Genomic DNA, 15,121 nt, shown 5'->3' on the forward strand with positions numbered 1-15,121 from the left:
GCGTTGCCAGGGATGGTCTGGCACCTCTTCCCTCTAGGCTTTTGAGTATTAGCTAAAACATTGTCTTCCCTCATAGGCCTTTTTTAGGCAATGCCAAACTAAAAGTACTTCTGACATAGCAAATCAAATCCAAAGGAAAAAAGGTATTACTGCTCAATGCTAGATCAATGCTTTAACTGTGGTGGATAAACTGTGTTCTGCACTTCGTTTTTAACTGTGGTGGAATCTATTGTGCTTGGTGACATTCTACAGAAAACTGCTGTTTTTTCTTGGTTACTGTTGAGACTTGTTTTTTTCAATGCTAGAAGCCTAAACAAAAACTCCAATCCTTGGAAGCTATCTTTAACCTGGAGAATGCCGATATCTGTGTGGTGTCAGAAACATGGTTTAAAGTCACGGACAGCACACCAAGAGTGCAGGCTTATAATGCCTTCCACACATTTAGACCACATTTAGACCAGCTACCTCACAGACAAAGACTAAAGGTGGAGGTGTCAGACAAAATAGTCCCAAAATAAGGGCACAAGCAGATAACAAATAAATTCACGGCCACTGCACAACGAAGGTTGAAAACTCCAGCACTGTCCAAGATAAAACAATCCAAAGGCAGGACACCAGAATAATCCACAGCCACACGAATTTATTACAGACTTAGCGCTTTCACCTTACAAGGCATCATCAGAGTCTGATTAAAATTGAAGATAATTGCAAATTAGGAGCTGTCACGGAAGCTCACACTTGCACAAATGTTCTCCAGGAGGGGCTGACACAGACAAAAAACTGGTGTCAGAGCCATGGACTAAAAGTAAATGCCAAGAAATGCATAATAGTATCCTTTGGGAAGTCATCCATCCCTGGTAACTATTATATTGACAACACACCCCTTAGAGTTGACCCAGCAGTCAAGAGACATAGGGACACACATAGATAGTAATCTAGCCGTTGATCATCACGTGTCTACGATGGTGAGGAAATCATTCTATGTTACACAACTTATAAACAAAGGTATGATATCTAAGTCCAAGGAAGTCATTGTTCCACTGTATTCAGCATTCATCAGACCTATCATTGAGTACAGTGCCCCCTTTGGTATGTACCTAACCAGGCATATCAAAAAACTGGAACGCCCACAGAGGTTCCTCACTAAAATAATACAAGGTGTAAGTAATATGTCCTATGCAGACTGCCTCAGTGCCCTATCACTGTATTCTGTCACCTACAGGCTTTTGAGGGGAGATCTATGCCTGGCATACAGGGCATTTTCAGACCCCACTCTGATGGACCTCCTGCATATCCACAAAACAAACAGAACCAGAATTACCCATTCTAAAGACTTAAACCTTACCTGTGATATAAATAGAACCTGCTGGAGAGATAGGTATGTATCCCAGATACTAAGAAACACCAAACACCTCGTCACTCTTCACCACTTGTAACAAAAGAAAAGAAAGGAAAGAAATCACCTGTTTTTACTATGTCTGTGACTGTTCGTGATCTTTGTGATTTTTATTGAATTAAATACAATTTGAATCCTCTAGTGGCTGGATTTCATCGCTGGGTTCCTGGTGGCAGATTTGGTTTGGTTGGTGTATGACTGGAGGATAGCCCTTTATGGTGCAGCAGCGGATTTCTTTTCTTTTATCCCAGATACTACCCAGTCTATGGAACAGGCTCCCCATCCAATGTGAAGCAGAGTTCCTCCCTAATCCAAGTGCAGCTTGGACAATTGGATGGGAAAACAGAAATGTATCTCTGGTTTGTCACCTATGTCTCTAATGCAAACAAGTAGCCTGTAAATGGTTCATCTCCCAGGCCCATGCTTACACTTATCAAGGGTATCAGAGCTTGTCAGAGATTTGGGATGCATGGCTAGGCTTAAAAAGGCCCTTGTGGTCATTAGCCTAGTAAACACCTATGAATGTCCAGCCTCCTCCTCACCTTCATGTCATCTACTGCCAAGCTCCAACCTGTACGTGAACCTACATTGAGTGTAGCAATTCATAGTTCATGTTTGGCAGGTTGATTGGTTTTACATCCAGCCTTCACTCAAAAGAGCTATCCCAAGTAACTCAAGCTGGACAACTGGACATCAACCAACCAGTACCTTAGTGACCCAGGGATGCTGGAACTTATGGTAGGCACACACTGGCTAACAGCAGTGGATATACCCCTCCCATCATTAACATGATGTAGGTCAGCTTAGCCTGGGTCCTTAACCCATTTATCACTGGCAAACACCCATATTCATTTGGTGACATTAGTCAACAATACTGAATCACCTACAGCCATACAGTGACTAGCCCTACCATGGCACTGCTATCTGTGTTCTCCTTTTTTGAGGATAATGTGCATCACAGTTTATGCATAAAGCGGTTGATCGATACAACTCTTCCCCCTATAGGGCACCATGTAGAGTCTGTGCTGTTGCCTACATCTCCATTCTTTGGCGAGTTTAAGATGGAAACACTCAACATGTTTTTTAGAGATGGGAGAAACCCAACAGAGATACAAGAACATCATGCAAACTCCAAACACACTTTGGCCAGAAGTCAGAATTCAACCTTGTACCTTGTGCATGGCAGACAAAGACTTTTAACCATTTTCCCAACTGTTATATCATCTGTGTAGATATTCAATACTTACTTAGCTGATATTTTGGATATTAAATACTCCCCCAACAATTACTGATGCAACAGCTAATTTAAAACATTTGGCCAAGGAACTATTTCACATCAAAAATATAAAAAGCATGCAGTATTAAAAACAAAACAAAAAAAAATACAACACAATTAAAGGGCCCATTCTCTAAGTGTAATAATGCCTTCCAGAGTGTGTTAGTGGGGAAATAATGCCCCCCCATGTCTACATCCTCAGTCAATACAACACCCCTATGTGGGTGAGATTTCCTCCAAAAACACACATACCCTGAAGTGCGTTATTGCTTCCTTATTGTCTAGCATTACTGATTCACTGGCCATTACAGTCATTTACCAGATCAAACACATTACTGGCAGAAATACAAGGCAAAATAAGACATATTGCTAAATCAGACCGTTACGAGCTATGCTTCAATTACTTTTTTCTTCTTTTTTCCCCATTTTCTGGATTGCCATTTATTTATTTGTGGTAACAGTAGTTACAAAGTGATCATAGGAAGTTACTAGGCTATTGGCCCTGAGGCCGTTACAAGCCTAAGCAAGAATTTAGCCCATGTTCCAACAAGTCAGCAACCTATGCCACTGTCAACCAGGGACACCGGTGGAATCCCAGGGGTGTATTTTCTGTTCCCCATCCAGTTATCCAGGCGTGATCTCTTAGCTTCCCTGTTATTGTAGCTCTCAGCTCTAGTCCTAAGCTTCACACTGCATATAATTCAATATTTTGCCATGACTTGATAACATTTCAACTTCCCACACTTTGTTTCCACTGTAATTCCTTTTAATGTGGTAGGGCAGTGACTTTTCGCACAATATCAGTATGCACAAATACACACTATTTAAACAGTATCAAGAAGTTTTCCTGATTTTTGAGGTGACCTGTACATCATCGCTGTTAATCTGGTTTGAATATGTGCATTGCCAATGACTGCCTGCGTATGGCATTATTACTTTTCTAAACAGTTGTGTGACTATGTTGTTAGTATATTTAAGTAAAGATGGGGTTGAAGGCTACAAGGAGGCTGCCCCTGCAAAAAAAGGGCTTTTGAATACTTTTGCCTTAGGTATTTTTAAATATCATGTTTCAGTTATTTTAACTTCAACTGCAATGTCTTTCAGTGAAATTAGCTTTCAGACATTTTGTCTGAAGGAGTTTTTTTTTTAGTGTGTTGTCTACATCTCATAAATATGTTTGGGTGGATGCGCTTTACTCAGCCCTCATTTGGCCAGTGAGAGAAAAGTGTCATCTTTGGCATGTATCTGTCGAGACACATGCAGCAACTGGAATGCCTTCAGAGGTACCTTACTAAAAGGATACAATGCCTAAACAATAGGTCACACACTGAGTAACTTAAAGCTCTTGTCACTACAGTTGGTACCCTATAGACTGCTAAGAAATGACCTGTGTCTGACATACAAGGCATCTTCTGACCCAGTATTGATGGAACTATTGCACATCAGCAAGTCAAATAGCATCTGAAGTACTCAGTCTAGGGATCTGAATCTCTGCAAGAGTTTGGAGAGACAGGTACATCACACAGAGGATACCATTGCTCTAAAACAGGCTTTCTATCCACATAAAACATACCTCATCCCTGTCCATATTTAAGTGCAACTTGAATCTTTGTGCTGGTAACAGTAAATGTACCCCAGGACTGTCCCCCGCTTTACTAACAGAGATAGCTCCTAAATGCTTTATCCCATGCACGGGTCCTCTGAAATTATATAGGGTATGATCCCAGTTATTCTCACTAAGGGTAATTAATACATAATTATTAAATATGGGATATTTAAAGTTAACCAAAAACCAAACTGGATAGATTAATTCAAGCACCAGAAGAGGAATGGGCTATGCTTAAAATGTCAAGGGCAGCCTACTACTTACCTGTGGACCTATATATTATATATGTACAGTGGGCTAGTATACAGCCAGTCAACAAACAATTATTATTCTCATGTGAATTAAATGCTGAAACAAGTTCTGTAATGAGTCCTGTAAAAGGGAGGGGGGGTAACTCCTCTTTACAAATGTAGAGGAGTATGTATTTTGATTTCAGCAAGTTAGCATTTCACCATTTCGACATTTTAAAATTGCATATTCTGTATTTTGACTTTCAGTATACCCCTTTTCAGTATAGGCCATACATATAGATACATTCTATATAAACATTTATACAATGACTGTTCATTGTTATTCAAAAATAAGTACGCTAATTGGACAGCCCGACCACTGTAAATCAAACGTGCAGCCACAGAAGCACCATGCTTATGGCAAAATATGAGAAATATCAGGTATGTTCTGCAAAACTAGAAAAAAGCCCAGAGTCATACACAATTTTCCTTGTATTTCTCCTCTGTAACTTGTAAACTCCTAACTAAACATTAACAAATAATCAGCGGAAAGTGTCTTTACTCCTTGGCTTGTTCCATATACATGAGCAGTATATCAGTAAACAAAGAAGAATATGGAAGAAAAAGTACAGTTTTGTACCTACCATAAATGTAGATGTTCGAGGATCCACATTGCTGCAGTCCTAACCATTGGGTAGTCCGCTGTCCAGTCGGCCCGAATACCAAAGTATATGGCTGACGTCGGTCAAGGCGCATTAGACTGACGTCAGGACGTCAGGGTACTAATGCGCATGACCGACATCATATCCTCAGTCTTTTCTTGCCCCAGATGTCAGAAGACCCTAAAAGACAAGGCCAAAACCAAAAACACCAAACACTCCTGCACCAAAAATATGTACAATATATACAAAATTACAAGAGTATAACCTCACCCACACAACCACCCCTAAACACAGAGGGGAAGGAGGGAGGGTAAATTGGACTGCAGCAATGTGGATCCTCGAACATCTACATTTATGGTAGGTACAAAACTGTACTATGTTCTTCATTCCACATTGCTGCAGTCCTAACCATTGGGTAGAATCCCAAAGCAGAGGTAAGGGAGGTTGGCAAATCATAAGGAAGCAGGAGCTGTCAACATGCCTTGCAAAATAGCTGTGGCAAAACCAGCCCTAGATTTAGAGTAGAGAGGAAGGTGGTAATGCTTAGAGAAAGTATGCACTGAACTCCAAGTAGCTGCCTCCAAAATATCCTTAGTTGCCACTCCCCTTAGAAATGCTGTTGAAGTGGCAGTAGCCCTAGTGGAATGAGGCCTAATCCCAGCTGGAATCTCCTTGCCATGATGGGAATAACAAAATGCAATGCAAAACCCAATCCACTTAGAAATAGTTTGTTTTGACACAGGCTTGCCCTGAGAACTCAAAGCAAAAGAAACAAACAACTGCTGAGACTGCCTAAAATCCTTAGTCCTGCTTAAATAATAACGCAACTGCCTGTGTACATCTAAAGTGTGCATAATCTTTTCCCCCTTATTTTGGGGATCTGCATAGAAAGTAGGCAAATGAATAGTTTGGTTTAAAGCCACACTAGAAACCACCTTAGGCATAAAAGAAGGATTAGTACGTAATGATACCCTATCCTTATGGAAAATCAAAAGGCTCTACCGCCATAAGGGCCTGCAATTCAGAAACCCTTCTTGCAGAAGTAATGGCCAACAAAAGAGCAGTGTTCCATGACAAGTATTTCAATTCAGGAGTAGCCTTGAGGCTCAAAAGGTTGTAGAGTAAGTTTCTCCAACACAAAATTGAGATCCCAAGCAGGAGTAGGAGCTTTACGTGGGGGTCTTATATTCTTTGCCCCTCTAAGAAATTGCTTGAACAAAGGATGCGAAAACAATGGTGGGTCACAATCATAGTGAGCTGAAATTGCTGCAGCATGAATCTTAATGGAAGAGAAAGACAAACCTTTGTCCAATAACTCAGTAAGATATTGAAGAGCCACACTCAAATTAGGCTCAGAAATCTCCAAATTCTTTGCTGCACTCCAAAATAAAACTCTCTTCCATTTTTCTGCGTACACTTTCCTTGTGCTAGGTCTTCTGGCTTCCATAATCACATTTAAAACTTGTTGAGGAAGTTGAGACCTGCTGTGTTTCAAAACAGAATATGCCAGGCTGTTAGATGAAGAGAGTGAAGCTTGACATTGAGCAGGTGACCGTCCCTCTGAGACAACAGGTGTGGAATCAAAGGTAAAGGCCATGGAGGCTTCCTTACCAGACTCCTCAGTAATGGGTACCAGTGTTGCCGAGGCCAATCTGGAGCTATTAAAATCATCCTTGGCTTGTCTTGTCTGACCTTTAGGAGCACCTTTGGGAGAAGAGGCAGAGGTGGAAAGGCATACACATGAAGATTTTTCCAACTGAAAGAAAGAGCATCCACTTTCCAAGCTGTGTGATGAAACCTCTTTGTGCAAAACTTTGGCAGCTGGTGGTTTAGTGGAGAAGCGAACAGATCTATGTCTGGAGTTCCCCATGACACTGTCAATTTCGAAATACATGAAGATCCAGTTTCCACTCGTGGGGATCCATGATTTGTCTGCTTAACACATCTGCTAAGGAGTTCTGTGCTCCCGGCAGAAACCTTGCCTGAAGAGTTAGTTGCAAGCTGAGCGCAGTCTCCCATAAAATCATTGCTTGCCTGCACAACGGGTAAGAATGTGTTCCCCCTTGTTTGTTGATGTACCACATGACAGTTGTGTTGTCTGTTAGAATCAACACCTGCCCTGGAAGAAGTAACTCCTTGAAAGCCATTAATGGAAACTGGACTGCTAACATCTCCATGTTGATATGTAGATGCTGTAGTCTGGCAGGCCACTTGTCTTCTATCCACTTTCCATTTAGATGAGCTCCCCAAGCAATGTCTGAGGCATCTGTCGTTAGAATTTGACTCGCCTCTGGCCGGGTCACAGAGAGTCCCTTGTTTAGGTGACATTCCTGAGCCCACCACAAAAATTCCTGTTGAATGCAAGGTATTATTTGAATGACAGTGTCCAAATCTTGGCAGTGCTGTGTCCATACATTTTTGAGATACCATTGCAGCTTCCTCATATGCAGTTTGGCATTGGGAAGCACCAGAATACAAGATGCCATGAACCCTAAGGCTTGAAGGACTGTCCTTGCAGTCAGCCCGGACTGAAGAGATAGTTGATGGAAGTAAATGGAAAGATTCTTTTGTTTGTCCGGGGTTAAAAAGGCCATCTGGGCTGCTGTATTCAGTCTCACACCCAGAAAGCACATGTCTTGAGAGGGTACTAGACTGGACTTTATTTCGTTCACAGAATACCCTAGGCATCTTAGCACTGCTATCACATATTCCAAATGCTGTAAAAGGTCGTCCTTTTCTTGAGCCAGAATCAGGCAGTCGTCCAAGTAAGGATAGATTTGAATTCCTTTTAGCCTGAAGTAAGCTATCACTGGAGCCAGAACCTTTGTGAATACTCTGGGCAGTAGATAAGCCAAAGGGCAATGCAGAGAACTGATAATGGGAATTTCCAGCTCGAAAACGCAGATACTTCCTGCAACTTAGTCTGATAGGCACATGAAGGTAAGCCTCCTTGAGATCTAAAGTTACCATCCAGTGATCTTTGCCCAGCAGAGGTAAAAGCTGTTGTAACGTCAACATTTTGAACTTGGGAATGTCCAGATAAGTGTTGAGGATAGATAAATCCAAAATTGGTCTCCACGTGTCGCCCTTCTTTGGTACTAGGAACAGGCGAGAATAAAATCCTAGGCCCCTTTCTGGCACAGGGACTGGCTGAATGGCCCCTATTTGGAGTAACAGAGAAATTTGCTTGTGAGCCTCTTTTCTTTGCAGAGGAGGAATGTCTGGCATGCCTTTGAAAGGAGGCAAGGTATGGAAATAAAACCTGTAACCGTGGTGAATGATATCCAAAACCCATCTGTCTTGGGTAATTAAATCCCAATTTTCTTTGAAAAGAGCCAGCCGTCCTCCCAAAGGTGCTGCCAGACGAGAATGTACTGGCAGCTGAAAAGGCAGGTCATTGGGTCTGTTTACGAAAGGACTGACCCCTGCCCTCACCAGAAGTCTGAGCAGGTGAACTCCCTGTTCTAGGCCTAAAAGAACCTTGAGCTCTGCCCCTACCACGTCTAGACCTACCCCTAGACTGGGAATCATAAGCAGGATATGTCCATCCCTTAGTAGGCCAATTTCTACTAAACTTGGAGGCTGCACTTGCAAAAAATCTTTAACAGTTTGCATAGACTTAGCCTTGTCCTCCATTTTCTTTAAAACTGCTTCCACAGGCGAACCAAACAACACGTCAGACTGTAAAGGAGCATCCAAAATCCTTGTCTTAACATGCTCAGCTAAATTCTGATCCCTCAACCAGGCGTGCCTACGAAGAACAGAACCAGTGGCAGCCACCCTCGAGGAGGCCTGCACAGCATCAAAACCACATTGCAAAGAATGCTTACCCACCTGTTCAGACACATGAACTAAATCCTGCAACTCTTTACACTCAATACCTTCCGCCAGAGCATCCACCTTAGACTTCAATTGTGAAAGGAGATAATTTTGATATTTTAACATGTGAAACTGGCAATTCAACGCCCTCATGGCTAAAGTGGAAGAAGTATACACTTTCTTTCCCCATCTATCCAAAGCCCTTGCCTCTTTATCAGGAGGAACAGGATTTTTAACAACAGAAGCCTTAACACCTTTAGGCCCCTGAGAAACAGTTTCGGGTCTGCCCGAGGACTCTTAAAAGATACTTATGAGCTTCAGGCACCCTATAGTACCTATCCGGTTTAACTGGGGCAGGAGGCAAAGAATCAGGGTTCAGGGAAGCCTCTGCAAAAACATCTTCCACCACATTCAGAACAGGAGGTATAGCTAAAGGCCTATGCTGGGGTAAAAACAAGAATTCCCTAAGCCTCTTCCTGGAATCAGAGAAATCTTGACCTTCCCATTTAAAATGCTCCCTCATGGAATGCAGAGTCTCTGAAAATGAAAAATCCTCAGGAGGAGAAGCTGAAGGAGTAGAATCATCCACATCAGAATCAGAATAAGGAGGATACTCCTGCAAGTCTCAGCCGAAGACTCAGAAGCCTCCGAACACTGCTCCAAACTCTCAAACTCCGGCTCCACCCTAGGCCTCTTATCAGGAGGGGGCATAGAACCTCTAATCATAGTAATCAAATCCTCTGCCATTTTAAGCATATGTTTCTTAGGCAAAGATCCTGAAGAGCTAGGAGAAACCCCCACTGAAGTTAAACCTGGCCTGCCTCTCAAAGAAGCCTTGGAAACAGAAGGGGAGGCTCTAACCACCTTAGGAAGAGAGGGAAGAACAGCCACCTGAGAAGCCCCTTCAGCCTGGCCTACCTCCTGAGAGGACACATCCTGTAACAGTAAAGTCTCTCCCTGAGACTCCAAAGAAACTCCTGGCAAAACCTCCGGCTCCACTGAGCCTTCTAAAGAACCGACGTCCGGGACTGCGGTTCTTCCACTCTAGGCTTTGCTGCTTTGTCCTTGCGCTTTTTGGCCATCTAGCGGGCGCCGGAGCATCCGGCGGCATTTTATAATTACAACGCTTCCCAAAAACTAACCTGGCACAGTCTAACCTTCTCTTAATAGTGCGTTTGTTAAATCTAGCACAAGAGCGGCATCCAAGAACGTCGTGCTCAGGCCCTAAACAAGGTATACACAAGGTATGGTAATCCCTATGAGGTATCTGTTTCCCACAAGAAATACAGTTATTCACTTTTTCTGACATCCGGTTAAATACTGAGGCAAGAAAAAACAAAATATTGCCCAACGGGGTACTTAGCCAACTTTCATTCGGTCTGAAACTCCGACTTCAGAAAATTTCAGAACGCCAACCTGCACTCGCAAAACTGCTTCTGCATCGGACCATGCGGCAAAAAAGACTGAGGATATGACGTCGGTCATGCGCATTAGTACCCTGACGTCCTGACGTCAGTCTAATGCGCCTTGACCGACGTCAGCCATATACTTTGGTATTCGGGCCGACTGGACAGCGGACTACCCAATGGTTAGGACTGCAGCAATGTGGAATGAAGAACATCTGAAGTTTCCTTATACAAATACATTTAGGAAAGGTAAGCAATTTCTTTGTTATATAATGTTATTGTATAAAAGCAATATTCCATTCCCGTTTGCAGGTATATCAAGATTTACCCATAGTTTGTTTTATTCATTTACTTGGGCTTTGCCATCATGATCAAACCACACCAATCCTGATATACCCATGCACAGTTATAGATTATTATACGGACTGTGGGTAAATCATGATTATTATACCAACAGTGGATAAATCCCAATATACCCCTTCAGAGTCTTGGATTATTACACCAACTGTGGGTAAATTCTGATGTACCCATGCACAGTCATGGGTAATTACACCAAAAGTGGCTAAATCCTAAAACACATGCACAGTAGTGGAATATTGCTTAAATATATATTAACATCTCATGTCATAAACAGTTAATAAGAATATTTCCTCTTCCACTTTTAAAATATTTAAAAAATAGAAATTTTGAAATGTGAAGTTATAAACTGCAGTCCCAAGAAAAGAAAAAAAAAGTCTTTAACAGAGGTAATAAAACAATAAATAAAATCTATGTAGTTGCACTTTAAGTAGGGATGTGTCCATAAATGATACAAGCATTCTTCAAGCAGTAAAATTTATGCTACCTACATTCACATAAACTGATATATTAAATGTTAAATACTTACATGGATAATATGCGAATTGGAATCTTTGTCATCGGTCCCAACATAAAAGCTTACAATAATTTGCCTCGCATACGATGTATACAGCTTTGCTATGGATTGCTCAGCTGTCCATAAATCTCCTACATAACCAGAAACAAAAAATGTATATAATCAGTTTTGGATAGTCTTCCCTGAAATGTTTTGAATGTCAACTTTTAATGTTTATAATTTAAGTGTAGAATAATACAGTACCATAGTCTCTTTCCCAGTTTGTTGTTGCCAAAGGCCATTCAAACATAGCTTGTAGTTCATTAATCAATGGCATTCCACCTTTGCTTTCAATGGCAGCTGTATTAAATAAATATATTTTGAGTTAATCATAGCAAATATAGTGTACTCCGAGAAAAGAAAAAAATGCTTCTTGTGCTACAGATCTCATTTGACATCAAATATAACCTTACTTTCATTGACACAGGATCTGTACAAGGTTTTCACTTTCTTCAATGCAGCAATGTCAGAAGAATCAGGTTTTTCCAACACTCCTACAACATAATGTAAGGGAAGTACAATTATTCATTGTCAAAATGTATATTTTAAAGACATTGTAAAAGTTTGCATGAACAAGCATGCCTAATGTTTGAGGAAAATATTTTAAGGTTGCATGAAAGTGTGATATTCCTTGGTGGTGGTATTAATACTAATCTGGACATTGAAATGAACCAAGTTATTCTGTTCTCACAAAAGCATAAGCTACACAAATGCATTAGTTATATAGCTCTTTTAACACACTAGGCCAAATCTCTCTATCCTGCTCCTAAGGAAATCAAAATAAATATGTCATGGAAGAAAGATTACATGGCATGAGCAGATCGAAGTCCATGTTAAATGCATGTACTAACGGAAAACAAAAACAACTATTTACCACCATATTCTGGAAAAGGTCAGAATATGAGTATTTATGACAGCTAGAAATCATTCGTAAAGATTTTTTAATATTATCTAGGACCTCTGATCAAAATAATCTAACTGGAAAATACTAGTGTGCAGGTATAGATTCACAAAGCAAAATTAAGCTCATTTCAAATTGACATGCAGCCTTGACTGCATGATAAAAGTCATTTAAACTTATTTTATTTATTTGTTATTGGGCATAGAAAGTGGCAATAACATGAAGTTTATACAAGCAACCCATCAAAGCCATATAATATTTTACCAAATTAAGTTGTTTTGAAACCATACACGTTTATAACAAATTAAAATAACTTGTTGGCTGGGATCCTGAAAGCCTTATTCCAGTAGCACAAGTTCCTTTTTTTGTAAATCCTGTCTCCAAAGCAATCGTACCCTGACATCTCTCAAAACAGCTTAGAATAAGTCTTTCAGAATCCCACATTTTACATATAATGTAATGATTTATCACACAAGCTCAGTGTGAGAGTGCATTAATTATAGCTTAAGTATATCTATATATTTTATCATCCTCTGATTGTACAATTGCATTTCAGTAAACATGTTTATTTACATTATTTTTTAAATGGTTTCCAGCAATGAACAAATTTCAACTCTTTAATGCACATGCTAATACATTATTCTATATTATACGACTGCCGATCAGTATTCCAAAATGTGCACGCTGACTGGCCAGCCCAACCAGCATGCCCGTTGTAAATCCGACATATACGAATGCAAAAAGGTCCGGTCGCCCAGACTTTGTACAAGTCTTGATTTTTTTTGTTTGTGTAAGGTAGCAACGGGGAACAGAAGATCTCCATTGCTGTCATCTCACTATGTTATACGTTTAACATTGTGGGATATCCTTAAAAAAAAAAAAAAATCAACGGAGATTTTCCTTTCTCCGTTGCTTTTTTTAAAGATATCTTGCTATGTTAAACTCTTTTAACATAGCGAGACAGCTTTAAAAAAAGCAACGGAGATCTTCCTTTCTCAATTGCTTCCTCTACACAGCTCTGATGTACTGCGTAAGCCTAAGCATGCGCAGTACATCAGAAAAAGCCCCGGGATAGCGGAAAACTGCAGAAGGGCACCTCGCAGGTATTATACAAAGGCATTATTTAAGAAAAGTAAGTATTTTTTTCTTAAATAATGTCATTGTATAATAGCAATAACCCACATCTGGGTGTGGGCAATTCTAGATTTACCCATGGTTGTCTTTGTTTGGTCACTCGGGCTTCACCCTCATGACCAAACTACTGTTTAGGGTTACACACTCTCAAGTGTGTAACCTTTTCTGTGTTTATTTACAGCATTATTTAGCCTGTTTTAACCATAAAAAAAAACAAAAATATACTATCTTGTTTGCTCGTTTCCCACCTTTCCTAGCTAGTATAGTCCAGATACCAGGCTTTGCTGGTTTCAGGACTTTATTTTCTGTGATCAGAGCTATCCAGACTTTGCTGTGGTAGAGGGAAGTCCTACTACTTACCAGTGGGAGTGGTGAGCGTTGTACTGCCTAACACTAGAGTGATTTCCAGCTCTGAAATTGTAATTTTATTAGCCTTTTTGCATGATTTCTATCCCTTTCAACTTTCTGGCTTAAAAACGCATGTGTTTGCTCATTTTTTGCAAAACAGCACCATGGGGCTACGGTTAAACTATTCCAGGTTCCTGCAAGTCTGCTCTTCAAATTTTCCCTTAGAACTAGCTGGTTTCTCAGTAGTAGCACAAAAATCTGAATCCCCACGACTAGCACATGCTCTAGAACCTGCTGGAAAGCACTAGGAAGCCTTAAACTGATACAAGTACTCAACTCTCCTTGTTAATAAGGAGAAATTAATCGCAGGCACTAAACAGCCTATAATTGCAAAGTACCTTGCAAAGGTAAGGGAAAATAGCTCTTGTACTTTACAAAAAAAAAAAAAAAAGCACCTAAATGGGCATGTCCAAGGGTCAGCTTCAAGTGATTTCTCCTGTCCATCTGGTGAATCTGGGCATACTGGGGCAACACAGCAAGTGCCTCATGTACACAGACAATCCTCTCCTCCTACCACCCAACACTACAACCTGTGAGAAATGCACTTACATAGCCAAACTGGAAGCAAAGCTCTCTCAGCCAAGATTGTGCTAAACAGTCAAGAGGAGAAGGTTAACACTTGCACTACACCTCAAGCAACACATAGCCCTTCAAAACCCACACCATCAACACCCACACATACCAACACTAAACCCACATATGCAGAGGCCCTTAACATTAACCTGTCCAAGCAACAAGGACCTCCAAAGCTGAAACACAAAAACACCAGTCACAACCAAAGTGACACATAGCTCACAACACCAGTGTGCCACCCAACAACAGCCCTTAAGGTAAGACAACGTACCAAACACTTTATTCATAGGTGACTCTATAGTCAGGCACACTGATGTCCCACTCGCCAGGCTGAACAAGGAGAAAATTACAGTCAGCTGCCTGTCGGGTGCCAGGATCCGCCACATAATGCATGCACTCAAGTCACTCCACAGCAAGTACAAATACGACTCTGTCGTTGCCCATGTTGGAGTGAATTACTCCAGACATACCTCCCTGGACTACATGAAGAGAGACATGGAAGAGCTCTCAGATCATGTGTCCCAGGCAGGTATGACCCTAGCCCTGAGTAGCATCCTGCCTTCGCCCAGAATTATATCACAGTATAAGGACAAAATGATTGACTTCAACAATTGGCTAAGCTTCTGGTGTCATTCAAAGGGGATCCAGTATCTGTCTGCCTGGAATGACATGATCGACAAACCATGATGCTTTGCCAGAGATGGTCTGCACCTGTCAATCCTGGGATTCAGGTTACTGGCTAAAGCTCTTGCCACCCCTATAGTGTCTTTTTTAGGCAAGGTTCAAAGGACAAAACC

The 15,121-nt window shown here is 41.1% G+C and overlaps 1 protein-coding gene across 1 annotated transcript in view; it reads right to left on the minus strand.

The window, feature by feature from the left end:
- The window catches only part of MME (membrane metalloendopeptidase), a 1,194,620-nt gene that overhangs the window by 694,968 nt on the left and 484,531 nt on the right, over window positions 1-15,121 (minus strand). The window contains exons 4-6 of the mRNA XM_044070514.1: window positions 11,722-11,802; window positions 11,513-11,608; window positions 11,282-11,400 (exon numbers count right to left, since the gene is read on the minus strand). Of these exons, the coding sequence (XP_043926449.1) occupies window positions 11,282-11,400; window positions 11,513-11,608; window positions 11,722-11,802 (296 nt within the window). The remainder of the gene's footprint in view (window positions 1-11,281; window positions 11,401-11,512; window positions 11,609-11,721; window positions 11,803-15,121) is intronic.

This window comes from Protopterus annectens, chromosome 4.part1 (genome assembly GCF_019279795.1).
Source record: "Protopterus annectens isolate FY-2018-M chromosome 4.part1, PAN1.0, whole genome shotgun sequence".
Taxonomy (NCBI): domain Eukaryota; kingdom Metazoa; phylum Chordata; order Ceratodontiformes; family Protopteridae; genus Protopterus; species Protopterus annectens.